This window comes from Aquarana catesbeiana, linkage group LG03, assembly GCF_042186555.1.
Source record: "Aquarana catesbeiana isolate 2022-GZ linkage group LG03, ASM4218655v1, whole genome shotgun sequence".
Lineage (NCBI taxonomy): Eukaryota > Metazoa > Chordata > Amphibia > Anura > Ranidae > Aquarana > Aquarana catesbeiana.
The window spans coordinates 144,102,182-144,130,181 of NC_133326.1; the positions used below are offsets into that span (position 1 = coordinate 144,102,182).

Sequence of the window (28,000 nt, forward strand, 5' to 3'; positions counted from 1 at the left end):
AATTGATGAAAACAGTACAAAGTATGAATGGTTGGATAGCAACGTGTACCACACTGGCTGTGAGGCTGGCTCGGGCACTGATGGATCACTGTGTCAGACCGGGAAATTCCAAACATGGGACGCCGACCATGGATGCCATGATGCAATGCCAACTGCAGTGTATTGTGTGCCGGGCCCGCCAGCATGAGAGGATGGTGTCACTGTCACTGGCAATGATGGTAGAACCACATAGCTGACTATGTCCAGGGAGAAAGCACCGTGGTGAGTGGGAAGTATGGTTGCCACCTCATCCCTTTAAAACCAAACACATATTAATTACATAGGTACTGTGGCTGATTAAGGTGGTTATTAAACTCACTTGGTGCCTTATCTGCATTAAATTAGCCTCAGAACTTGTGTAATTCATATGTGTTCGGTTTTAAAGGGATGAGGTGGCAACCCTAGTGGCAAAGAGGAAGGCGTCACCGAAGTCCAGGACGGAACTGAGGTGTCCAAGAAGGAACCAGCCCTGGCCAGCATGGAACACAAACGTCCCTGTTGCCGTGACCTAGCAGCTCATTTGAGAGAACATGTGGTTTATTGCAGCCACCATTCAATACTTCCAGTTCAACTTCTGAGCGAGCGCTGTCAGCCCCAATTGTCTTCATTAATTAAACTGGAACTACACTGCATCTGAGCACCACAAGCCAAAACTGCTATTCAATTCATTGTTAATATTCAAAGCAAACTCCTCAATCCCTCCATGTCTCCATGCTTTATTTTGCTGAGAAATCACTTTGAAAAACACTCCCTAGCATTTCTGGCTGTGGCCATCTTGAGTAAGGGCAGATGATTAATGTAGCATTTACTTCCTGAAATCCATCTGCCCTTATCTTAAGCACGCAGACAGGAGGGTATGCTTAGCTGTGAACACCTCTGCCTCCCTCCTGAAGACTCCTGGGATGTATGACATCATTTGCCTAGGCAAGAAACCAGGAAGTAACTGAAGAAATGTTAAAAAAAAAAGTATAAAATGAGTAAATATGACATATTTTCCTATCTATTTTCTAATGCTAGCAGCATAAGGATTAAAACTAGTCATTTTTGATTGAGAGAGTGAAGTTCCGTTTTAAACGTTGCTACAGTTTTTTTATTCTACACAGTATGTTGTACTGTACAGAATACAATATCAGGAGATCTAACACATCTGCAGTTTGTAGACACCCCACTGATCTGTAGTTTTAGAGCAATTCTAATGTGGATTGATTCCGTGCAGTGCCTCCAGTAAATTGTGTAACAATCTCTGCTTGTTTGATTATATTTACGGGATATGGGAAACTATATTTCTAAACACACCTACACAGGTTAAACTGGATGGACTGTTGTCTTTATTCAACCTTACCAACTATCTAATTAAGACCTTTAAACTGCAACAACAAGCCTTGTATAAGTACTGATAATGAAATGAAAGTTTATGTGCAGTCAATAGCAGCCAGATGCTTCCTTTCAATACTGAACTCCTGAAAAATAGCTGCCTGCCAGTCTTACAGTAGATCCTTATTGACTCAAACTACCTCTGGTACTTCCTCTCCTAGCTGCAATTTTCAGAGATAATTTTATAGATAATATAATGACAGCTCAAAATACTTAAATTATTAGCTGCATTTATTTTATTAGGAATGTATAACTTTTAAATGTTTAAATGACCCCGGCTTCCCCCCTTGCTCCCCACACGTCTCCCACCACCCCACACCACATATGTGCAGGGAGACATACAGCCAACACCTGGCCCCTTGCACACAGTTCCTACCACTCCACACCTCCTGTACACTATTAGATCCCTTGATGCGGTTTGAGATGGATCTCTCTTTACGCCAGCTGCAGATGTCCTCCCCCGAGCACTAGGGTCTAGGGCACTGCACTTCTTCCCACACTGTGCCCCACTGGAAACAAAGAGCTTGCTTCTAGCTGTTCATGAAGGGGACTATGCTAAGCATCAGATTTCCTGGGCTGTTGGATCGCACCCCAGCTCAAGTAAAACTACCTGGGCTGGAGGAAATAGGGCACACATCTCTTGCTGCCAGCCCCTATATGTTACCTGTGCCTGTGAGGACCTAAAACTAAGATTGGGCCTCCAGGAGTTACACTCTGCCTCCTCTTATCCAGCAGCCACCTTGATGCACCTCGGGCTTCCCTCAACCTCTCTCTCTGGACCCAGCACCTGCCTGAGACACTGCCTCTCTGGACCCTCCATTTCTAAAACCACTTCCTCAGCGGCCTGGGGCTGCCAGGTACCCTCAGCACGAGTCGTGAAACCCTCCTGTATCTCCCCTTTGCTGTGCCATATTTTCCCTCCACAAACTGTTAAGCCTTGCTGTGCCATATTTTTGCCCTGAGGATCTTCCCTGCTTGCTGGGCCACATTACCCTGAGGATCATTTCCCCGTGTTGTGCCTTATTGCCGCTCTGAGGTTCTTCTCACCTTGCTGTGCCATATTACCCTGAGGATCATTTCCCCTTGCTGTGTCTTATTGCTGCCCTGAGAATTGTCTCCCCTTGCTGTGCCATATTACTGCCCTGATGATCACCCTGAGGATTATTCCCCTTTTGCTCTGTCTTATTGCTGTCCTGTGGACTATCTCCCTTTTGCTGTGTCCTATTGCCATTCCATGGACTGGTAACTCCTTGCTCTGCCATATTTCTTCTCCACAGACTGTTAGCACTTGCTGTGACATACTTCTGCCCTGAGGATCATCTCACATTGCTGTGCCATAGTACTGCCCTGAGGATCATCTCACGTTGCTGTGTCATAGTACTGCCCTGAGGATCATCTCTCGTTGCAGTGCCATATAGCTACTGCATGGACTGTTTATCTGGGCTGTGTAATACTGCTATTCTGTGGACTGTCTATTTGTGCAGTGATATATAGTGCTGCCCTGTGGACTGTTTCTTTGGGCTGTGTCCCATTGCCACCCCTCCTCTACACCCACATGCCCCATAAAATGCACGCAAATTGGGTGCTTTTTCTGCACTCCTAGTTCATCACAGACCGTATTTTACAATATTCTAGAGTGTAATCTTATATGTATACTTTTAAGGAAGTTAAAAATGTAAACCTTGGAAAGCATACAGGGAGTAGAAGAAACTTATTGGTACAATAAGAAGTACAGGCAACCTCAGTTTTTAATCCAGGCATTGCTTTGGTGAAGGGGTTAATGGCAGTCTGGTAATCTGCTGGTGATGTAGAAGACCTATTCACAAACACGCCCCTCACTCCCCCCCTTATGTCATGCATGTTCTTTGATTTGTAACCTGCCCAGATATATTAGCAGTTGTACTGCCCTGAAGATCATCTCCCATTGCTGTGCCATAGTACTGCCCTAAGGATCATCTCCCATTGCTGTGCCTTAGTACTGTCCTGAGGATCATCTCCCAGTGCCATATAGCTACTGCATGGACTGTTTATCTGGGCTGTGTCATACTGCTATTCTGTTAACTGTCTATTTGTGTAGTGATATATTGCTGCCCTGTGGACTATTTCTCTGGGCTGTGCCCCATTACCACCCCTCCTCTACACCCACATGCCCCATAAAATGCCCGTACATTGGGTTCCATATGCTCTCTCTGCACTTCTAGTTTATCACAGACAGTATTTTACAATATTCTAGAGTGTAATCTTATATGTATACTTGTAAGAAGGTTCAAAATTTAACTTTGGAAAGCATACAGGGAGTAGAAGAAACCTATTGGTACAGAAAGTACAGGCAACCTCAGTTTTTAATCCAGGCATTGCTTTGGTGAACGGGTTAATGGCAGTCCATTTTGTTGGCATTCTGGTAATCTGTGAACACCTGCTTGTGATGTAGAAGATCTATTCACACACACCCACTACTGACTCCGCATGCATGTTCTTTGATTTGTAACATGCCCAGATTAATTAACAGTTGTAACCTGAGTGATTGCTAAGGACAACCATTTTTTCATTTTCTACAGCATTTTTTCCCACCATATGACTTTCATGCAAGCCATATACATGAACAAACTTTGCCCCTAACTTTTTTTTTTTTTGCAAAATCTTTTTTATTAAATTTTTCATTAGCATACAAAATTAGCCCACGCAGGGGCCAAACCTTGCCCACGCAGGGGCAGTTCTTCTGATGCGGCAACATACCGCACTTATACTATAACCCCAATGTGGGGAGAGATTCAGTTCAGGAGAATCTGTGCTCAAATTGGTACTTTGCCCCAAACTTTAATCTGACCCAAAGAAGCTCATGTTCTTTTTTGAGCTTAGGCTGCATTCACACCTGAGCATTTTCAGCTCAAAAAACGCTCGTAAAACTTCAGAAAAAACGCCTGAAAAGCACCCAACAAGCAAAATCATATTCATTTCAATGGCACCTGTTAACATCTAAGCGTTTTGTCACCTGAAGCAAAACGCCTGAAAAATACCCTAAGTTCAAAAAAGAACATGAGCTTCTTTGGGGCAGATTACAGGTGATTTTCTGCCTTTTACATTGGTGACCTGAACAAAATCGCAGCACAAACGCGGCAAAATCGTGGTAAAAACGCGTGACTTTGAAACACTCAGGTGTGAATGCAGCCTTAGGGTGTTTTTCAGGCGTTTTGCTTCAGGTGACAAAACGCCCAGATGTGAACAGGTGCCATTGAAATAAATAGGATTTTGCTTGTTGGGCGTTTTTTAGGCGTTTTTTCAGGCGTTTAACGAGCATTTTAGGAGCTGAAAACACTCAGGTGTGAATGCAGCCTGAGCGGAATGTGTAGTGGTTTTGTGTACATCCCGAATTCCAAAAAAGTTGGGACGCTGTGTAAAATCAACATAAAAACTGAATGCAATGAATGCTTTGCAAACCTCATAAGCCCATATTTTAGTCACAATAGAAAATAGAAAACATATCAAATGTTTGAACTGAGAAAATTTACCATTAAAAAAGTAAGGTAATTTTGAAACTGATGTCAGCAACATGTCAAAAGTTGGAACAGGGCAACAAAAGGTGACAAAGTAAGTGATATTAACCACTTGCCTACCAGACCAATTCTGACATTTCTCTCCTACATTTAAAAATCATATATTTTTTTGCTAGAAAATTAAACAGAACCCCCAAACATTATATATGTTTTTTTTGCAGAGACCCTAGAGAATAAAATGGCGGTCGTTGCAACTTTTTATCTTGCACGGTATTTTCACAGCAATTTTTTAAAGGCATTTCATGCATAAAAAAAAATAGTAAAGTTAGCCCAATTTTTGTGCATAATGTGAAAGATGATATTACATCGAGTAAATAGATACCCAACATGTCACGCTTGAAAACTGCACACGCTCGTGGAATGCCAAACTTCAGTACTTAAAAATCCCCATAGGCGACGCTTTAAAATTTTTTACAGGTTACATGTTTTGAGTTACAGAGGAGGTCTAGTGCTAGAATTATTGCTCTCACTCTATCGTTCGCGGTGATACCTCACATGTGTGGTTTGAAGGACGTTTAAATGTGTGGGCGCGACTTATGTATGCGTTCGCTTCTGCGAGCGAGGACGCGGGGACAGGGGCGTTTTAATTTTTTTTTTTTTTTTATTGTTAATTTTACATTTATTTTTCTTGTTTGATGCTTTCTTTTTATATTTGTTTTTGGTCACTTTTATTCCTATTACAAGGAATGTAAATATTCCTTGTAATATTGTAAAAGGAATAGTGCGTGACAGGTCCTCTTTACAGTGCGATCTGGGATCAATAAGTCCCCAGATTTCACCTCTAGGCTGGGAAGCCTGAAATTAAAAAAAAAAAAAGATCCTGGCTTCCCAGACGATTCGGCGGCATTTTTTCAAATGCAGAGGCTGGGAGTGACGTCATAACATCGCGCCTGGCCACCGAACGATCATAGGGACCATCTGGCCTGCCGGAAATCTCTATGTTCAACATCTGGCGCCAGTCGGTTCCTTCTCAGATTTGCTGATCACAGGGGTGAGCCGGAAGAAGCACCGGAGGCCTATAAGAACGATCAAGCAGCTGAACAGCCGATATGATTGTTCCTATGGTGAAGGAATCGCCGGCTCTAAAAGAAGATATCTGAATCAGATATCACCGCTCAAGGTCGACTACATCATATGACGGCTGGCGGGAAGCGGTTAACAAGGAAGAGTTGGAAGAACATTTACATAACTGGGTATAAGAAGAGCATCTTAGGGAGTTAGAATGTCTCAGAAGTAAAGAGGTTCACCAATCTGTGAAAAGCTGCATCAGAAAATTGTCAAACAATTTCAGAATAATGTTCCTCAATGTAAAATTGCAAAGACCTTAAATATATCATCTACACAATATCATCAAAAGATTCTGAAAATCAGGAGAAATCTCCTCACGCAAGAGACAAAGCCAACATGCAATGTTGGATCTTCGGGCACTTAGAGGGCACTGCATTAGAAAACAGGCATGATTCTGTGATGGATATCACTGCATGGGCTCAGGAATATGTCCAAACTAAAGAGGAGAGGGACCTTCTCGCTTAACAGCTATCTGATGGTATGGGAGTACATTAGTACGTATGGAATGGGCAGCTTGCACTTATGGAAAGGCACCATCAATGCTGAACGATATATCCAGGTTATAGAAGCATATGCTCCCATCCAGACAGCACCTGGATGGGAGCATATGCTTTTTCAGGGGAGCATATACTTTTTCAGGGAAGGCTTTGCATATTTTAGCAGTACATTTATGACAACAGCATGGCTTTGTAGTAGAAGAGTCTAGTTTGCCTGCAGTTCAGACCTTTCACTAATGAAATATACTGTACATCGAAGAGGACCCAGATGTGTTGGGCAGTAAGAATCCTTTAACAGGCAAAATGGGACAAGATTACTCTCCCAAGACTCCAGCAACTGGTCTCCTCAGCTCCCAGACATTTACAGTGTTGTTAAAAGAAGAGGGGATGGTACACCATGGTAAACATAGCCCTGTCCCAACTTTTCTGAGACATGTTGCTACCATCAATTTCAAAATGATCTTTTCTTAAAATGCTGCATATTCTCAGTTTAAACATTTGATGTTTTTTATTGTAAATACAATATAGGTTTAAGAGATTTGCAAATTATTGCATTTTGTTTTTATGTAGATTTTCAACTTTTTTGTAATTGATCTTGTATATGTTCTTTATTTATTTACAATGATCATGACTACAAAATACATTTAAAAATTGTTTACGGAGCTCAATATCTCAATACTTACACACTTTAATAAACCCGAGCAGTCACTCATCCCCCTTGTTTCAATGGTTTCAAATGGCCCCTAAAATCAATTCTTTTTGTAGGGGTATCAACCCATTGTCGCCAATGGTGCAGCTGGTAGATGACACATAAGTCACTTTTCTGGGCAATAGGGATACCAAAATCAATGGATCCATCAGCATGGGGTTCAGTGCTTTGGTAACCCTTATTTTGGGCATCCCTCTTGTCTTTTCATTTTTTTTATGTTTAAATAGCTTTAATATTTAAAGCCACAGCTAAGCTGACCTTTTCAGGTTCTGAAACCATCTTTTTCACAGTTTACAGCACTATACGCATGGATCTTCACAGGGAATTATTATATTTCCATTAAAAAAATGACCAGAATATGCCATTTTCACCTGGTGATTGTTATGCTGTGGCCAAAAAATAAATCTATTGAAAGAACTGATATTAGCAAATGTGAGAGGGGATGTTTTATCAGGCTCACCCTCTCTTGGGTAATAAGCTAGCAGTGATACAGGTTGATGTCTCCCTTGTGTCATGAATTGTAGACCACCTGACTGGACAACCACAGTATATGCGTTTGCAAGACTGTGTCGGATAGAGTGGGAAGCAATATTGGGGTTCCACAGGGGACAGTTTTCCCTTCCTCTTTACTGTCTATACCACTGATTTCATCTACCAGACAGAATCTTGCCATCTTCAGAGGTTTTCTGTTGACTCTGTGGTAGTGGGAGTTATCACGAATGGAACTGAGTATAGGACTGTGGTAGAGAACTTTGTCACATGGTGTGAGGATAATCATCTGTATTTAAATGTGACAAAGAAAAACAGTAGCTGGTTGTGGATTTGAGGAGGAAGGCACCAGTGACCCCCATCTCCATCCAAGGAGTGGATGTGGATGCAGTAGAGAGTTACAAGTATCTGGGGGTGTGCATAGATAATAAGCTGGAGTGGAGCAAGAACACTGAAGTTCTCAATAAGAAGAGCAAGAGCCGCCTCTATTTTTTGAGAAGGCTAAGGTCTTTTAACATCTGCCGGACGATGATGATGAAAATATTTTATGAATCTGCGGTGGCCAGCGCTCTCCTGTATGCGGTTGCATGCTGGGGAAGCAGACTTAGGGTGGCCGACACCAGGTGTCACTAAACTGATTTGCAAGGTCAGTGAGTCTTTAACAACAGTGTCAGAGAGGAGAATGTTGGCCAAGGTATGTTCAGTCTTGTACAACCCCTCCCACCCACTCCACAATACGCTGGTCAGTCTGAGGAGTACCTTCAGTCATAGATTGTTACAACCACGATGCACACAGAGCGACACAGGAAATCATTTTTGCCTGTAGCCATCAAATTTTATAATTCTTCTCTGTAAGTGCTGGATATGAGGATTTAATTTGGTTTATGATACAGATTTTTATGTTGTTTTTATATTATGTTGGTATTAGGTTAACTATGTGTAATGATTTTTAGGCAATGTTAGAGAAAGTGGTGTAATTTGCATGTTTGTAGTTTGATTATCTGTTATTTTTTCAATCAGTGTTATTTATTTTATGTGGTAGTTTATTAGGACAGCATGATTGATTACAGCACAGTATGCATTTATTTTTATGAGGTATTAAAGTGGTTGTAAACCATTATATTTCCTGGGTGTAGTGACTGGCCTCAGGTGATACACAGAGATTAAACAACTACAGAAGCCACAGGGTAAGCATGAAAGCCAAGCAAATAGCATTTCCGGAAAGATGTCAGCAATGGCAACTCCCATATTTATCTTAGAAAAGATTTACTTTTTGTTTACTGTTCCGGATTACCATAATCTGACACAGCAAGAAAAAACAAATGTGTGTTCATTTTTACCAGGGTCAACTACTGTAGGAAAAGTGACAGTGGGAACGACGACACAGCAACCCAGATCTTCTGAACATGCAGCAACTTCAAGGGAAACAGCACAATCACTTCCAGAATCCACATACTTTTCCACTGATGAAACTCCTAAATTATCTACTATCACTTATTATACAACGCCTGAACATGATTCAACCGTTCCAGGTCTGTTAACATGAATTAAAGTGGCAATAGAGATTAAGTTCCAGGCGCTAATCTTAAGAAATTCACCCAGTGGTATGATATAAGCACAGCTGAACTGTGCTGCTGTCTGATAGCATGGGATCAAATGCTGAAATGCTGAAGACAATTGGGGCTGACAGCGAAGTAATGAATAGTGGCTGCAATAAACCGCATATGCTCACAAATGAGATGCTGGCAATTTATTGAAAAAATTGATGAAAACAGTACAAAGTATGAATGGTTGGATAGCAACGTTACCACACTGGCTGTGAGTCTGGCTCGAGCACTGATGGATCACTGTGTCAGACCGTGAAATTCCAAACATGGGACGCCGACCATGGATGCCATGATGCAATGCCAACTGCGGTGTATTGTGTGCCGGGCCGCCGGCATGAGAGGATGGTGTAACTGTCACTGGCAATGATGGTAGAACCACATAGCTGACTATGTCCAGAGGGAAAGCGCCGTGGTGAGTGGCAAGTAGGGTTGCCACCTCATCTTTTTAAAACCAAACACATATTAATTACATAGGTACTGTGGCTGATTCAGGTGGTTATTAAACTCACTTGGTGCCTTATCTGCATTAAATTAGCCTCAGAACTTGTGTAATTCATATGTGTTCGGTTTTAAAGGGATGAGGTGGCAACCCTAGTGGCAAGGAGGAAGGCATCACCAAAGTCCAGGACGGAACTGAGGTGTCCAAGAAGGAACCAGCCCTGGCCAGCATGGAACACAAACGTCCCTGTTGCTGTGACCTAGCAGCACATTTGAGAGAACATGTGGTTTATTGCAGCCACCATTCAATACTTCCAGTTCAGCTTCTGAGCACTGTCAGCCCCAATTGTCTTCATTAATTAAAGTGGAACTACACTGCATCTGAGCACCACAAGCCAAAAATGCTATTTAATTCATTTTTAATATTGAAAGCAAACTCATCAACCCTTCCATGTCTCCCTGATTTATTTTGCTGAGAAATCACTTTGAAAAACACTCCCTAGCATTTCTGGCTGTGGCAATCTCGAGTAAGGGCAGATGATTAATGTAGCATTTGCTTCCTGGCATCCATCTGCCCTTATTTTAAGCATACAGACAGGAGGGTGTGCTTAGCTGAGAAAACCCCTCCTCCCCTTCTGGTGACTCCTGGGATGTATGACATCATTTGCCTAGGCAAGAAACCAGGAAGTAACTGAATGAATGTAAAAAAAAAAAAAAGTTTAAAATGCGTAAATATGATATACTTTCCTATCTATTTACTAATGCTAGCAGCATAAGAATTAAAACTAGTCAGTGTTGATTGAAGTTCCATTTTAAACTTTGCTACAGTTTTTTATTCTACACAGTATGTTGTACTATACGGAATACAATATCAGGAGATCTAACACAACTGCAGTTTGTAGACACCCCACTGATCTGTAGTTTTAGAGCAACTCCAATGTGGATTGATTCTGTGCAGTGTTTCCAGTAAATTGTGTTACAATCTCTGCCTGTTTGATTACATTTACGGGATATGGGAAACTATATTTCTAAACACACCTACACAGGTTAAACTGGATGGACTGTTGTCTTTATTCAACCTTACCAACTATCTAATTTAGACCTATAAACTGCAACAACAAGCCTTGTATAAGTACTGATAATGAAATGAAAGTTTATGTGCAGTCAATAGCAGCCAGATGCTTCCTTTCAATACTGAACTCCTGAAAAATAGCTGCCTGCCAGTCTTACAGTAGATCCTTATTGACTCAAACTACCTCTGGTACTTCCTCTCCTAGCTGCAATTATCAGAGATAATTTTATAGATAATATAATGACAGCTCAAAATACTAAAATTATTAGCTGCATTTATTTTATTAGGAATGTAGATCTTTTGAATGTTTAAATGACCCCGACTTCCCCCCTTGCTCCACGCACGTCTCCCACCACCCCACACCACATATGTGCAGGGAGACATGCAGCCAACACCTGGCCCCTTGCACACAGTTCCCGCCACTCCTGTATTTCCCCTTTGCTGTGCTATATTTCCTCTCCACAGACTGTTAAGCCTTGCTGTGCCATATTTCTGCCCTGAGGATCTTCCCTGCTTGCTGGGCCACATTACCCTGAAAATCGTTTCCCCGTTTTGTGCCTTATTGCCGCTCCGAGGTTCTTCTCACCTTGCTGTGCCATATTATCCTGAGGGTCATTTCCCCTTGCTGTGCCTTATTGCTGCCCTGAGAATTGTCTCCCCTTGCTGTGCCATATTACTGCCCTGATGATCACCCTGAGGATTATTCCCCCTTTGCTGTGTCCTATTGCCATTCCATGGACTGTTAACTCCTTGCTCTGCCATATTTCTTCTCCACAGACTGTTAGCACTTGCTGTCACATACTTCTGCCCTAAGGATCATCTCACGTTGCTGTGTCATAGTACTGCCCTGAGGATCATCTCTCGTTGCTGTGCCATATAGCTACTGCATGGACTGTTTATCTGGACTGTGTAATACTGTTATTCTGTGGACTGTCTATTTGTGCAGTGATATATAGTGCTGCCCTGTGGACTTTTTCTCTGGGCTGTGTCCCATTGCCACCCCTCCCACCCCTCCTCTACACCCATATGCCCCATAAAATGCCCGCAAATTGGGTTCCATGTGCTCTCTCTGCACTCCTAGTTTATCACAGACAGTATTTTACAATATTCTAGAGTGTAATCTTATATGTATACTTTTAAGGAAGTTAAAAATTTAAACCTTGGAAAGCATACAGGGAGTAGAAGAAACTTATTGGTACAAGAAGTACAGGCAACCTCAGTTTTTAATCCAGGCATTGCTTTGGTGAAGGGGTTAATGGCAGTCTGGTAATCTGCTGGTGATGTAGAAGACCTATTCACAAACACGCCCACCACTGACTCCTCATGTCATGCATGTTCTTTGATTTGTAACCTGCCCAGATATATTAGCAGTTGTACTGCCCTGAGGATCATCTCTCGTTGCTGTGCCATAGTACTGCCCTAAGGATCATCTCCCATTGCTGTGCCTTAGTACTGCCCTGAGGATCATCTGTCGATGCTGTGCCATAGTACTGCCCTAAGGATCATCTCCCATTGCTGTGCTTTAGTACTGCCCTGAGGATCATCTCCCATTGCAGTGCCATATAGCTACTGCATGGACTGTTTATCTGGGCTGTGTCATACTGCTATTCTGTGGACTGTCTATTTGTGTAGTGATATATTGCTGCCCTGTGGACTATTTCTCTGGGCTGTGTCCCATTACCACCCCTCCTCTACACCCACATGCCCCATAAAATGCCCGTACATTGGGTTCCATATGCTCTCTCTGCACTCCTAGTTTATCACAGACAGTATTTTACAATATTCTAGAGTGTAATCTTATATGTATACTTTTAAGAAAGTTCAAAAGTAAACTCTGGAAAGCATACAGGGAGTAGAAGAAACCTATTGGTACAGAAAGTACAGGCAACCTCAGTTTTTAATCCAGGCATTGCTTTGGTGAACGGGTTAATGGCAGTCCATTTTGTTGGCATTCTGGTAATCTGTGAACACCTGCTTGTGATGTAGAAGATCTATTCACAAACACACCCACTACTGATTCCGCATGTCATGCGCATGTTCTTTGATTTGTAACATGCCCAGATTAATTAACAGTTGTAACCTGAGTGATTGCTAAGGACAACCCTTTTTTCATTTTCTACAGCATTTTTTCCCACCATATGACTTTCATGCAAGCCATATATAGGTGAAAAAACTTAATGCCACACTTCACGCTTAGGGGGACTGTGTAGTGGTTTTGTGTACAACCCCAATTCTAAAAAAGTTGGGACACTGTGTAAAATCTACATAAAAACAATGCAATGCTTTGCAAATCTCATAAATCCCTATTTTATTCACATTATGAAATAAGGGAAAATTTCCAATCAAATACCGTAATTTTCCTTTCCTGATGGGCTCCATGGCAGCTTACGTGTGGGTTAATCCCGCCCCTCATACCTCATAGGACCCTTCCCCCATAAATCTTTGTTCCGGGCCAGAGTAGATGGCCCGAAACTCCAGCCAATGGGAGGGAACTCCTGCTGCCATGGAGTCCATCAGGAAAGGAAAATGACGGTAATTATTTGATAGGAAATTTTCTGTTTTCCTTACAGACTCCATGGCAGCCTACATGTGGGAAATAACTAGTCATACACACCCAGGTGGACAAAGTGCTGGACAAAAGAAAAAAGTTTAATTGGCACTGTCAACAGACAAGATATGTAAACCAAAATTAACAGAAGACAAAGAGGCCAGTTCTACGCAGTAGTGCGCCATGAACGTATTAATTGAAGACCACAAGGCCGCTTTGCAAAATCACTTCTGGAGTGATGTGTCGTGAAGCCGTCCATCATGTAGACACGCTTCTGGTCGAGTGAGCGGTCACTGCTTTTGGGTGCGTCAAGCTCTTTGCTTTGTAGGCCCACTGAATGGCCTGAACAATCCATGCTGCGATAGATCTGGAAGAGGCATGCAATCCCTCATTCTTTCAATAAAAAAGAACGAACAGATGGTTGGACTGACGGAACAAAGCTGTGGCTTCTAGATCTTGTCTCAGAGCTTTCCCGACATCTACAGGATGAACACTGGAATTTTCGGTTGATCTGAACGTCAGAAGAGCATTCTCCTGATTACCATGAAAAACAGATGATACTTTGGGGTTTGAACCCAGCATAGGAATCAAAACTACCCTATCAGGGAAAAAAGTTAGGAGAGGTTTCTTGCATCCCACAGAGCTGATTTCGGAGACCCTCTTGGCCGATGTTATGGCCACCAGAAAGGCAACTTTTAGAAAAAAAATTTTTGATGGAGAACTCAGCATGTTCCATCTCTCTTCCTGAGAAGAATTCCAGGACAAGGGGAAGATCCCACTTAGAAAATCTTGGCTTTCATAGAGGTCTGAGCCTTTTTGCTCCTCTGAAAAACTGCCGAGTAAGAGGGTGTCTAGCCCAGGATACGCCCGTGAAGGCAGAAATTGCAGAGACTTGAACCTGCAACGAGCTGACTGACAAGGAGAGATCCAAGCCCGGTTGTAGGAAGCCCAGGATATCCTGTATCTTCGGGTTATTGCAAGACCCTGCAGTGGAGGAGGTGTAGTCTGCAAATTTTTTCCAAATCCTCTGGTAGACCTTGTTGGTACCTGCTCTTCTGGCATTCAACAACGTGAAGATGGCCTCCAGCCTTCCCCTCTCAAAAACCAAACCATCAGGTGTAGATGGGCAGGGCATGGTTATAGGGTTGCCCCTTTGCGATAGGAGGTCTGGTCTGGAGGGCAGAGTTGCATCAGCAGGGGAAACCATGGCCTGTTTGGCCAGTACGGGACTATTGCCACTATTTCTGCTTCTTCCATCCTGAGCCTCGACAGAAACCGGAGAATGAACCGGGGCAAAGGCATAGGCCCTGTGGAATCTCCTATGGTCTGTCAGAGCATCTACCCCAAAAGCCTGGAGACACCGAGACCTTGTGTAGTATCTCTCTAGTCTGAAGTTGCACGGGGAGGTGAACTAGTCTACTTTTGGGATGACTCCCAGGGGCAGGATCCACTTGAAGACTTTGGGGTGGAGAGCCCACTCGTTGCTGTCTAGAGATACTCTCGACAGAAAGTCTGCCTGAACGTTCTGGTCTCTGGGGAGATAGACAGCTGTTAGGTTAGCCAGGTTCATCTGGGCCCAGGTCATGATAGGCTCTACTTCCTTCAACAGGGAGAGACTGCGAGTACCTCCCTGTATGAGACAGCTGTTGTGTTGTCCAGTCTTAGGAGGACTGAGGTGCTCACCGTCAAGTGGTAAAAGGCCTGAAAAACGCTGCCCAGAGTTACAGAACATTCGAGAATATCTTGTGAGAAGGAAAGCTCCATATGCCTTGGGCTACCTCTGTTAGGCAGAGAGTGCCCCAGCCCCTGTTGCTGGCATCTGTTGTGATGGTAATCCAAGAAACGGGCACAATGGACTGACAGTTGAGGAGGTTCCTCTGCTGCAACCTCCAAGGAAGGCTCTCCCGCATGGACATGGTTATTCGGATGGAATGATCCCGGAGTCCTGGGCTCCACTGCTGGAGGAATACCTTCTGGAAGGGCTGCATTTTCCACTGTACCCACTTTACCATGGGTGTTGTTGCTACCATGGTGCCGATGATTTTTAGGCACTGTGAAGCTCGGAGATGAAAGGAGGACATTGCAAGCCAAACTCTGTCCCGAATCACTGAAATTTTTTCCAGGGGCAAGGAGATGGTGCTCCCGAGTGTATCGAATTGAACCCAGAGGAAAAATAGGGACTGTGTAGGTTGTAGGTGGCTCTTTTCCAAGTTCAGTAGCCAGCCAAATTCGAGTAGAGTGGAGATGACCTGGGATCTGTGGACTAGCAACTGCTCCCTGTCCCGAGATAGCAACAGCAGGTCGTCCAGATAATGATACAGACGGATACCTCTGATCCTGATCAGTGCCACGACAGCCAAGTGGCGGCCGTGCACATGCACGATCACCGCCATATTGTTGAAACCACGCATGCGCGAACCAAGCCTCGTCTTTCACTCGCAGCTTGCAAATGTGCAGACAGGACTCGGCGACTTCCTGAAGCGGCGAGTTGGTGCACAGATGCATTCCAGCTGCCATGGTCCTAGTCAGCCTGAGAAGGAAAATGGGGACACACAACACAGAGATATGGCTGCCATATTAATGAAATAACTTGTACATCACCACCACCACGGCACCATCCCGACCGGACCTGGGACTGGGAGCTGCTGCACGACCAGGGCGTTTACAAGGCCTCCCGCTAATAGCTGGGACGTTTGGCCATATTGCCGCTTGCCTGCCAATGGCCAGGTTAGTAAGCTCTTCATGTCATCGCATATTATCGCCCATGTCCACCTGCCAATAGCTAGGATTTCTGGACTTCAGAGAGGATCATCGTTTTGAAACCACAGTATCGCCGTGCACACCGCCAGGCCTAGATCGCGGAAGAACCTTCATAAAAGGTAAGACTTTATCTTGGTCCTAAGAGGACAAAAAAGGAACACAGCCTCTGGCCCGGAACAAAGATTTATGGGAGAAGGGTCCTATGAGGTATGAGGGGGCGGGATTAACCCACACATAGGCTGCCATGGAGTCTGTCAAGAAAGAAAACATATCAAATGTTTAAACTGAGAAAATTCACCATTAAAAAAAGTAAAGGTAATTTTTAAACTGATGGCAGCAACGTTTCAAAAAGGTTGGGACAGGGCAACAAAAAGCTGACAAAGTAAGTGATATTAACAAGGAAGAGCTGGAAGAACATTTTGCAACTAATTAGGCTAGTTGGCAATAGGTCAGTCGCATAACTGGGTATAAGAAGAGCATCTTAGAGAGTTAGAATGTCTCAGAAGTAAAGAAGTTCACCAATCTGTGAAAAGCTGCATCAGAAAATTGTCAAAAATTTCAGAATAATGTTTCTCAGTGTAAAATTGCAAAGACTTTAAATATATCATCTACATATCATCAAAAGATTCAGAGAATCTGGAGAAATCTCCTTACGCAAGGGGCAAAGCAAAAATGCAATGTTGGATCTAGACGGCACTGCATTAGAAAACAAGCTTGATTCTGTGATGATAATCACTGCATGGGCTCAGGAATACGTTCAAACTAAAGAGGAGAGGGACCTTCCAGCTTGTTATCAGCGCTCTGATGGTATGGGAGTACATTAGTGGGTATGGAATGGGCAGCTTGCACATCTGGAAAGGCACCATCAATTCTGAAAGATATATCCAGGTTTTACAGCAGCATATGCTCCCATCCAGACAGCGTCTTTTTCGGTTAAGACTTTGCATATTTCAGTAGGACAATGCTAAATCGCATAGTGCATTTATGACAACAGCATGGCTTTGTAGTAGAAAAGTCTGGGTGCTTAACTGGCTTGCCTGCAGTTCAAACCTTTTGTTAATGAAATATACCGTACAACAAAGAGGACCCAAATTTGTTGGGCAGTTAGAATCCTTTAACAGGCAAAACGGGACAAGATTCCTCTCCCAAAACTCCAGCAACTCTTTTCTTCAGTTCCCAGACATTTACAGTGTTGTTCAAAGAAGAGGGGATGATACACAATGGTAAACATAGCCTTGTCCCAACTTTTTTGAGACATATTGCTACCATCAATTTCAAAATGATCTTATTTTTCTTAAAGTGCTACATATTCTCAGTTTAAACATTTGATATGTTTTCTATTGTAAATACAATATAGGTTTATGAGATTTGCAAATCATTGCATTCTGTTTTTATGTAGATGTTCAACTTTTTTGGAATTGATCTTGTATATTTTCTTTATTTATTTACTATGATCATGACCGCAAAATACATTTAAAAATGGTTTATGGAGTTCAATATCTCAATCTGATATTTACACACTGGAATAAAACAGAGCAGTAACTCATTCCCCTTGTTTCAATGGATTTTAAATGGCCCCTAAAATCAGTTCTTTTTGTAAGGGTATCAACCCATTGTCCCCCATGGTGGGGCTGATAGATATAGACACATAAGTCACCTTTCTGGGCAATAGGGATACCAAAATCAAACGATCCATCAGCATTGGGTTCAGTGCTTTGGTAACCCTTATTTTGGGCATCCCTCTTTTGTCCTTTCATTTTTTTTTTTACGTTTAAATAGCTTTAGTAAATAAAGCCACAGCTAAGCTGACCTTTTCAGGTTCTGAAACCATCTTTTTCACAGTTTACAGCACTATACACGTGGATTTTCACAGGGAATTATTATATTTTCTTTAAAAAAGGGAATTATTACATTTTCATTTAAAAAATTTCCAGAATATGCCATTTTCCCCTGGTGATTGTTTTGCTGTGGCCAGAAAATTAATCTATTGAAAGAACTGACGTTAGCAAATGTGAGAGGGGATGTTTTATCAGGCTGGCTCTCCTGGGCGAGAAGCTAGCAGCGATACAGGTTGATGTCTCCCTTGTGTCATGGATTGTAGACCACCCGACTGGACGACCACAGTATATGCGTTTGCAAGACTGTGTCAAATAGCGTGGTAAGCAATATCAGGGTTCAACAGGGGACAGTTCTCCCTTCCTCTTTACTGTCTATACCACTGATTTCAGTTACCAGACAGAATTTTGCCATCTTCAGAAGTTTTCTGTTGACTCTGCGGTAGTGGGATGTATCAGTAATGGGACTGAGTATAGTTATGCTGGTGGACAACTTGTCATATTGTGTGAGGATAATCATCTGTATTTAAATGTGACAAAGACAAAGTAGCTGGTTGTGAATTTGAGGAGGAAGGCTGTTTTCTTTAATCTAATATCTAATATTTATCTATTAACAAATATTAACAAATGAATGAATGGATTGGGTCTTTATAGTATGATTGACTTGTATATAGTTATGTCTTCTAGATTTGGAAAAAGTGAAATATATAGACTTGTATACTTATGTGAAAATATAAATTTTAATATAATAGTCTGTGCTTTTCTTTGGAGAGCTCACACATGGTAGTAGTTAGGGCTGAGTGAGCTAGCTCTCACCTCCCCCCTTTACATATGGAGAAGGAAGGTTTCACATTTCTTAAGATGTAAAAGTTTCAGTGTCTTTTAGTTAAGAATATATATATATATATATCTTTATACTACAATATTTATTGATTAGGATATTAATAAGAACATTGGGTCTTCAATGATTATAATGTGTATGTATATGTGTGTATATATATATATATATATATATATATATATATATATATATATATATATATATATATAGTACATCCCTCACATTTTTGTAAATATTTTATTATATCTTTTCATGTGACAACACTGAAGAAATGACACTTTGCTACAATGTAAAGTAGTGAGTAGTGTACAGCTTGTAAAGCAGTGTAAATTTGCTGTCCCCTCAAAATAACTCAACACACACACATTAATGTCTAAACCTCTGGCAACAAAAGTGAGTACACCCCTAAGTGAAAATGTCCAAATTGGGCCCAATTAGCCATTTTCCCTCCCTGGTGTCATGTGACTTGTTAGTGTTACAAGGTCTCAGGTGTGAATGTGGAGCAGGTGTGTTAAATGTGGTGTTATCGCTCTCACTCTCTCTTCCTGGTCACTGGAAGTTCAACATGGCACCTCATGGCAAAGAACTCTGAGGATCTGAAAAAAAAGAATTGTTGCTCTACATAAAGATGGCCTAGGCTATAAGAAGATTGCCAAGACTCTGAAACTGAGCTGCAGCTCATAAGACCATACAGCAGTTTAACAGGACAGGTTCCACTCAAAACAGGCCTCGCTATGGACCAAAGGAGTTGAGTGCACGTGCTCAGCGTCATATCCAGAGGTTGTCTTTGGGAAATAGACGTATAAGTGCTGCCAGCATTGCTGCAGAGGTTGAAGGGGTGGGGGTCAGCCTGTCAGTGCACAGACCATACACCACACACTGCATCAAATCATCAAATTGGTGTGCATGGCTGTTGTCCCAGAAGGAAGCCTCTTCTAAAGATAATGCACAAGAAAGCCCGCAGTTTGCTGAAGATAAGCAGACTAAGGACATGGATTACTGGAACCATGTCTTGTGGTCTGATGAGCCCAAGTTAAACTTATTTGGTTTAGATGGTGTCAAGCGTGTGTGGCGGTAACCAGGTGAGGAGTACAAAGACAAGTATGTCTTGCCCACAGTCAAGCATGGTGGTGGAAGTGTCATGGTCTGGGGCTGCATGAGTGCTGCTGGCACTGGGGAGCAACAGTTCATTGAGGGAACCATGAATGCCAACATATACTTTGACATATTGAAGCAGAGCATGATCCCCCCCTTCAGAGACTGGGCCACAGGGCAGTGTTCCAAAATGATAACGACCCCAAACACACCCCCAAAATGACCACTGCCTTGCTAAAGAAGCAGAGGGTAAAGGTAAAGGAATGGCCAAGCTAAACTCTATTGAGCATCTGTGGGGCATCCTCCAACGGAAGATGGAGGAGCGCAAGGTCTCTAACATCCACCAGCTCCATGATGTCATCATGGAGGAGTGGAAGGGGAGTGCCAACTTGTGAAGCTCTGGTGAACTCCATGCCCAAGAGGGTTAAGGCTTTACTGGTGGCCACACAAAATATTGACACTTTGGGCCAAATTTGGACATTTTCACTTAGGAGTCTACTCACTTTTGTTGCCAGCAGTTTAGACATTAATGGCTGTGTGTTGAGTTATTTTGAGGGGACAGAACATTTACACTCTTATACAAACTGTACACTCACTACATTGTAGCAAAGTGTCATTTCTTCAGTGTTGTCACAAGATATAATAAAAAATTTACAAAAATGTGAGGGGTGTACTCAATTTTGTGAGATACTGTATATATTAGTATATGTAGTATTTGAATTAAATGTTAGAGAAATTACATTGTATACCTTAAATGCTTTCACACATTGTTCTTGCCCACTCCTCAGGAATGCCCATGCATAGAGACTGAGCAACCCCCACCCTTGCATGAGGGGGGAGGTGGTTGAAGCCCACGTTTTCTGTAGAACTGCAAGGCAAATAAGAACCTTATACCAGCCTTTTTAGGAAGGAGGGGTTAGATTTTAGGAGTAAAAGCTATGAACAAGAGGAATTTTTGAGCCGATTGCTACAGACACACCACGAGGAAGCTTCACACACACAAAGACACACATCTCATTCAATCTTCATCTTAAGAATATACAGTGCCTTGCAAAAGTATTCACACCCCTTGGCTTTTTACCTATTTTGTTACATTACAGCCTTTAATTCAATGTTTTTTTAATCTGAATTATATGTGATGGATCAGAACACAATAGTCTAAATTGGTGAAGTAAAATTAGAAAAATATATACATAAAACTATTTTTCAGAAATAAAAAACTGATAATTGGCATGTGCGTATGTATTCACCCCCTTTGTTATGAAGCCCATAAAAAGCTCTGGTGCAACCAATTACCTTCAGAAGTCACATAATTAGTGAAATGATGTCCACCTGTGCAATCTAAGTGTCACATGATCTGTCATTACATATACACACCTTTTTGAAAGGCGCCAGAGGCTGCAACACCTAAGCAAGAGGCACCACTAACCAAACACTGCTATGAAGACAAAGGAACTCTCCAAACAAGTAAGGGACAATGTTGTTGAAAAGTACAAGTCAGGGCTAGAGCATAAAAAAATATCCAAATCTTTGATGATCCCTAGGAGCACCATCAAATCTATCATAACCAAATGGAAAGAACATATCACAACAGAGACGGCCACACACCGAAACTCACAAACCGGGCATTTAGGGCATTAATCAGAGAGGCAGGACAGAGACCTAAGGTAACCCTGGAGGAGCTGCAGAGTTCCACAGCAGAGACTGGAGTATCTGTACATAAGACGATAATAAGCTGTACACTCCATAGAGTTGGGCTTTATGGCAGAGTGGACAGAAGAAAGCCATTACTTTCAACAAAAAACAAAATGGCACATTCTGAGTTTGCGAAAAGGCATGTGGGAGACTCCCATAATGTATGGGTGCTCTGGTCTGATGAGCCTAAAATTTTAACTTTTTGGCCATCAAAGCAAACGCTATGTCTGGCACAAACCGAACACATCACATTACCCAAAGAACACCATGTTTTTCAGCAGTCAGGACTGCAAAACTGGTCAGAGTTTAGGGAAATATGGATGGTGCTAAATACAGGGATATTCTTGAGCAAAGCCTGTACCACTCTGTGTATGATTTGAGGCTAGGACAGAGGTTCACCTTCCAGCAGGACAATGACCCCAAACACACTGCTAAAGCAACACTTGAGTGGTTTAAGGGGAAACATGTAAATGTGTTGGAATGGCCTATTCAAAGCCCAGACCGCAATCCAATAGAAAATCTGTGTTCAGACTTAAAGATTGCTGTTCACAAGCACAAACCATCCAACTTGACGGAGCTGGAGCAGTTTTGCAGGGAGGAATAGGCAAAAATCCCAGTGGTAAGATGTAGCAAGCTCATAGAGACTTATCCAATGCGACTTGGAGCTGTGATAGCCGCAAAAGGTGGCTCTACAAAGTATTGACTTTAGGGGGGTGAATAGTTATGCACATTGACTTTTCTGTTATTTTTTCCTATTTGTTGTTTGTGTCACAATAAAAAAAAAAACATCTTCAAAGTTGTGGGCATGTTCTGTAAAATAAATGATGCAAATCCTCAAACAATCCATGTTAATTCCAGGTTGTGAGGCAACAAAACACGAAAAATGCCAAGGGGGTGAATACTTTTGCAAGGCACGGTAACTACATAATTTATGTTAATTTTATATTCTACGTTTTGATATTGTTCTTGTAAAATTTTGCTATTTTATTATTAAATCAATTTTTGAGTTTTTACACGAGAACTGAACGGACTCTCTACTTTAGAACTTTTTCTCACCAATATAATTTACAGAATATCGATAATAATACCATAAATAATGGTATTTAACAAGTGGCGAGCCTCAGCCAGTTTCGTTTTGTCCGAATATCAAACATTTCTGAATTATTTCTCCTTTCACTTGGAGAGGGAAGACATACATTGACTATGCAGTTAAGCTTCCAGGAGAAATAAAAACAGCAAATGAACTTTCGGCATCTTTGAATTAACCTGGAATCATAGAATCATCAGAATTGGTGAGAGCTTTGCGCAAGTGCAAGAAAACCCTGTTTCTTGATGATGTAATGTCATAATGTCGTAAGAGAGGGAACGCGTGTTACATGAAGGAAGTCTGTCCTAAATTGGTAAGTAATGAATTTTATTAATGCATTATCTAGTGAGAGTAAATTTGAATTAAAAAATCTGTCAACATTTGTTAAAGATGATGAATTATGGTGTTACATGTTCAATGAATGCTTACAGGCTAATATTAAGATGCAAAAATCAACATTTACTTTTAAGAGATTCAGCAAACAGGTTAGAAATGTGATAAAGCTAGTTAAAGTTTTTAATACAATGATATTAGGCGTTCCTAAAAGGAATGTTGTTTGTGCAAAAGGAAAAACAAAGACTCAGCAGGATTGCAGTGTATGTTCTAATTATCTGATTTTGACTGAGCGAATAGATGATTTTCAAAGAGCAAATCAAATAAAAGATATTCAGTTGTCTGAATTACAGAATAATGTAAAAAGGATTTGTGTAAATTCTAAAGCACACTCTAACAGAAGTCTTTTGTACCAGATTTGCGGTCTATAGAAATTCAGGACCATGAAGTTTTGCTTAAAACAAAATTGATGAATAAAGATGCTGAATGCACACAAAGTTTAGATGTATGGCCACACCCAGATATGGTGAAATACACATCACAGACAGAACCAAAGTTTCAGAGCAGACAGGAAATGTTATTTGCTTCCATTGTAAGAAATATGGCCATGTACAGAAAGAATGTTTAAAATATAAATTAGATTCACAAAGAAAAACTTTGAAATTAGAAAATGAGGAAATTTCTGAGCAATTTATTCATCCTTGTCCAAACAATAAGTTGATTGATTTGGCTTATGCCTCAGAAGTCAAACAGATCAGTACACTGACTGTTAATGACAATTCAATCAATATGACAAACAATGCTGTCAATGAAAGAGGTGGATTACTTCCATTGCCAAAATCGGGATTAAAAGAAGTTTTGACTCCCCCCAACATTAAAATTATGTTGCTCTAATTTTATTAGATGAAAGTGGAAGGCCATGGTAACAGTTTATTAAATGGTAGGAAAACTAAATGGTTAATAGATGTAGGAGCTGAACTCAGTTTAACTAAACACAAATTACATGTGAATATTAATTCTCCAAAATGTAATTTAATTGGTTTCAGTGGAAAAGAAAATACAGTTGCAACTAAAGTTCCTGATGTGACTCTTGAAATTCCAGGACTTTTGAAAACTAAGATAGATATCTGGTGTTGTCAAAATGCAGAGAATATTCTAGGCATGGATGTGATTAGTAAACTAAATTGGATTCTTGATTTAAGTAATTCTATTATATGGAAAGATTCATCTAGGCCCAAATCTTGGTAATAGATCCTTCCATGTACAGTAATGTTGGAAGTATTGTACAGTAGTCGCTGACATGTCTTAAGATTATAATTGGCTACATACAGGAACCAATCTCTTATTGAAACAATTGGTTTGATCACATAAAAGTCTTTGGAGTCAGACCAAAATTGATACAGGTTTGTTTAAAGATATTGAAATAGAAATTGAGGGAAGAGATCCTAAATCCCAAATTCAATATAAGTTGCCACAAGAATCAATAAGTCCAGTTTCTGACATTGTACACAAATTTTTACAACAAGGAATATTAAAGAAAGCACAATCAGTGGTAAATAATTCTATTTGGCCTATCAAAAATATTGTTGATTCGTATTCTTTATCAGTTGATTTAAGATCACTGAATAAATGCATTACAAATAACAAACCTGTTGTTCCTAATTTAAATGTAATGTCACACTTGGATGTCAAGGCCAAAGTATTTTCTGTACTGGAAATCGCCAATAGTCATTTTTCTGTATCATTAGCTAAAAGTTGTCAATATAAACTTGCCTTCAGCTTTAATAAAGAAACCTATGCATTCACTAGAATAATTCCAGGATTGCACATTAGTGACGGTATAGTGCACGAATGTTCAAAGAAAATTTTATCATACTTCTCTAGACCAGAATGTATTTTTCAGCATGTGGACAAATTTTTGCTGCCTACACAAAGTATAGAGGAACATGCCATTTTTTTGTCTGAGTTATTTACTCTGTTACAAATGGCAGGGCTGAAATTGAACACAGAAACAGTTCAGTTGATGAAAAGTCAGGTAGCATTCCTTCATATGCAAATTAGTCATGGACAAAGACTGTTATCACAGGAAAAAGTTAGAAACATTTCTGCTATTTCAATTCCAACATCTTACAAGGCATTACATCAATTTTTGAGCAAAGTACATCATTGCATAGAGTTTTTACAGAAATGTGATGATAAAGTTAAACCATTATTTGTTTTTCTAAGACAAAAAGATGTTATGTTTGATCAATGGGGTCAAACCCAGACAGATGCCTTTGAAATGTTGAAAAGGGATCTGCAGAATGCTCCTTCATTGAATTCAATTGAAATTGGTAAGTCTATTCCCGTTGTATTGCATACTGATGTATCTGAGAATTCGATTTCAGTAACTTTTAGAAAAAGTGCTGAGAGAGGCTTCGAGATAGTATTTGTTAATACTATCAAGATTCGTTTAATAGGTCTTCCTATGTGGTATCCAAAAAATGGTTATGTTATTCAGCAAAAATTCTACAGAAAATGCTGAATTGGAAGATGCCAAAAATTACAGTACAGCACTCATGACTTTAAACCTTAAAGAGGAAAAATGAATGGATACAGTTCACTTCAGGCTTCTGGGTTGATCTGAAACCTTTCTTTGTTTGTGAAAACGAGGTTTTGAATCATGACTAAAAGGAGAAATTGCGTCCTGTTATATTTAAAATACACAGAATACTAGCATAAGGAGTATAGGCCAGTTTAAGAAAAAGAGAGCAAAGCAAGGTAATTAGAAATGTTATTACCAAAATATGTCTTTCATGTCATGATAAAATCCTATGATTGTGATATGTAAAATGAATAAGTAAATGAAGGTATATCTTAATCAATGTAATAGTAAATTGTCAAAATAATGATACTGCATTCTGTTTCAGGATCTGACTTATAAGTCACCAAAAGAAGAGAAATGTAATATTTCTAGACCTTCAAGATGAAATCAAACCCTTGAAGCTTAAGAATATCAGTTTTGGGAGAAGATTTGACACAAGAGATTCATTCGTCGTAATTATTGTTGTCTTTTTATGTTCGATAAAGTTTTTCCACCTTTACAGAGTGCAGGAAGAAGAAAAAGAAGAAAAAAAAAACTCAAGACCTCTAATAAGAGAGAAACTTATAAAAAACAATTGACTTTTGAATTTTGACTGATGAAATAATTTATCCTTTAGATATATTGCAGTTTTTATATATCAACATTTTTATGTGGCATGATATGTTTATCCTATCAAGATGAGATATTTTTTACACATCAACTTTTACACTCACATGCAGCGTACTTTCAGAGTTGAAAGGGTTAAACCTCTTTACAATAGAGTCACTTTAGTTAGGAGGAACATCTGGTGTTAATTAAGATAAGAGTACATTTTTCCTAAAGTACATTTAGACAAGTTTGGACTAACTTTACATTGTAATATGTATTTATTTTTTAAATCATCTCACATATATGAACGAATTGAAGTTAAGAAACATATTTTATGTTTACATTTTGACAAGGTTATTTGAAAGGTTGTATGGGTTATAGATTTATGCTAAACACAATTTGGAGGGAAAGTATAGAACATATATTTTTGAAGTGACATCCATGTGACATCCATACTTCAAAGTATTGTATAATAATGTTACATTTATGAATATTAAGGGGATTATGGGGATTGATTATTTGGTAAAAGAAAAAGAAAATAATAAGGGTGAAAATATTTTTATGGTATATGAAGCAAAAGGTTTACTAAGTTCCCTTTTCCTTATATAGAATCAAAATTGAAAATATATTCAAATCAATTATCTTAAGATCTAAAAGCATGTATGGATATGAATGAGATGCAGTTGTAAATGGATTTAGATAAGAAAATGATTAAGATTTAAGCAATCATTTTGAGAGGGAAATGTTAGAAGTTTTCTTTAATCTAATATCTAATATTTATTAACAAATAAATGTAGGGATTGGGTCTTTGTAGCATGATTGACTTGTATAAATTTAGTCTTCTAGATATGGAAAAGGTGAAATATATAGACTTATATTTATGTGAAAATATACATTTTAATATAATAGTCTGTGCTTCTCTTTGGAGAGCTCACACATGGTAGTAGTTAGGGTTGAGTGAGCTAGCTCTCACCTCTCCCCATCACATATGGAGAAGGAAGGTTTCACATTTCTTAAGATGTAAAAGTTTCAGTATGTTTTAGTTAAGAATATAAGTTCTTTATACTACAATATTTCTTGATTAGGATATTAATACGAACATTGGGTTTTCAATGAATATAATGATATATAATCTATATATATATATATATATATATATATATATATATATATATATACTGTATATATATATATATATATATATATATATATGTAGTATTTGATTTAGATGTTAAGCTATATCGTATACGTTAAATGCTTTCACACATTGTTCTTGCCCACTCAGGAATGCCAATGTATAGAGAATGAGCAACCCCCACCCTTGCGTGAGGGGAGGAGGTGGTTGAAGCCCACATTTTCTGTAGAACTGCAAGGCAAATAAGAACCTTAAATCAGCCTTTTTAGGAAGGAGGGGTCAGATTTTAGGAGTAAAAGCTATGAACAAGAGGACTTTGTGAGTTGATTGATACAGACACACCACGTGGAAGCTTCACACACACACAAAGACACACATCTGATTCAATCTTCATTTTAAGAATATAACTACATTATTGATGTTATTTTTGCATTCTACATTTTGATATTTTTCTTGTAATATTTTGCTATTTTATTATTAAATAAATTTGAGTTTTACACGAGAACTGAACGGACTCTCTACTTCAGAACTTTTCTCACCAATATAATTTACAGAATATTGATAATAATACCATAAATAACGGTATTTAACAAAGGCACCAATGACCCCCATTGGCATCCAAGGAGTGGATGTAGATGTAGTAGAGAGTTAC

At 40.1% G+C, this 28,000-nt stretch overlaps 1 protein-coding gene and 1 long non-coding RNA gene across 3 annotated transcripts in view; both read left to right on the plus strand.

Annotated features, from left to right (window-relative positions):
- IL15RA (interleukin 15 receptor subunit alpha) overlaps positions 1-28,000 on the plus strand; it is a 197,503-nt gene that overhangs the window by 158,789 nt on the left and 10,714 nt on the right. For both annotated transcript variants that reach the window (XM_073619387.1, XM_073619389.1), the window contains one exon: positions 9,074-9,262. In XM_073619387.1, the coding sequence (XP_073475488.1) occupies positions 9,074-9,262 (189 nt within the window). The remainder of the gene's footprint in view (positions 1-9,073; positions 9,263-28,000) is intronic.
- On the plus strand, positions 20,533-26,951 carry LOC141131748 (uncharacterized). The gene is made up of 2 exons (XR_012242810.1): positions 20,533-23,021; positions 25,951-26,951. It is a non-coding gene; the product is annotated as an uncharacterized lncRNA (long non-coding RNA).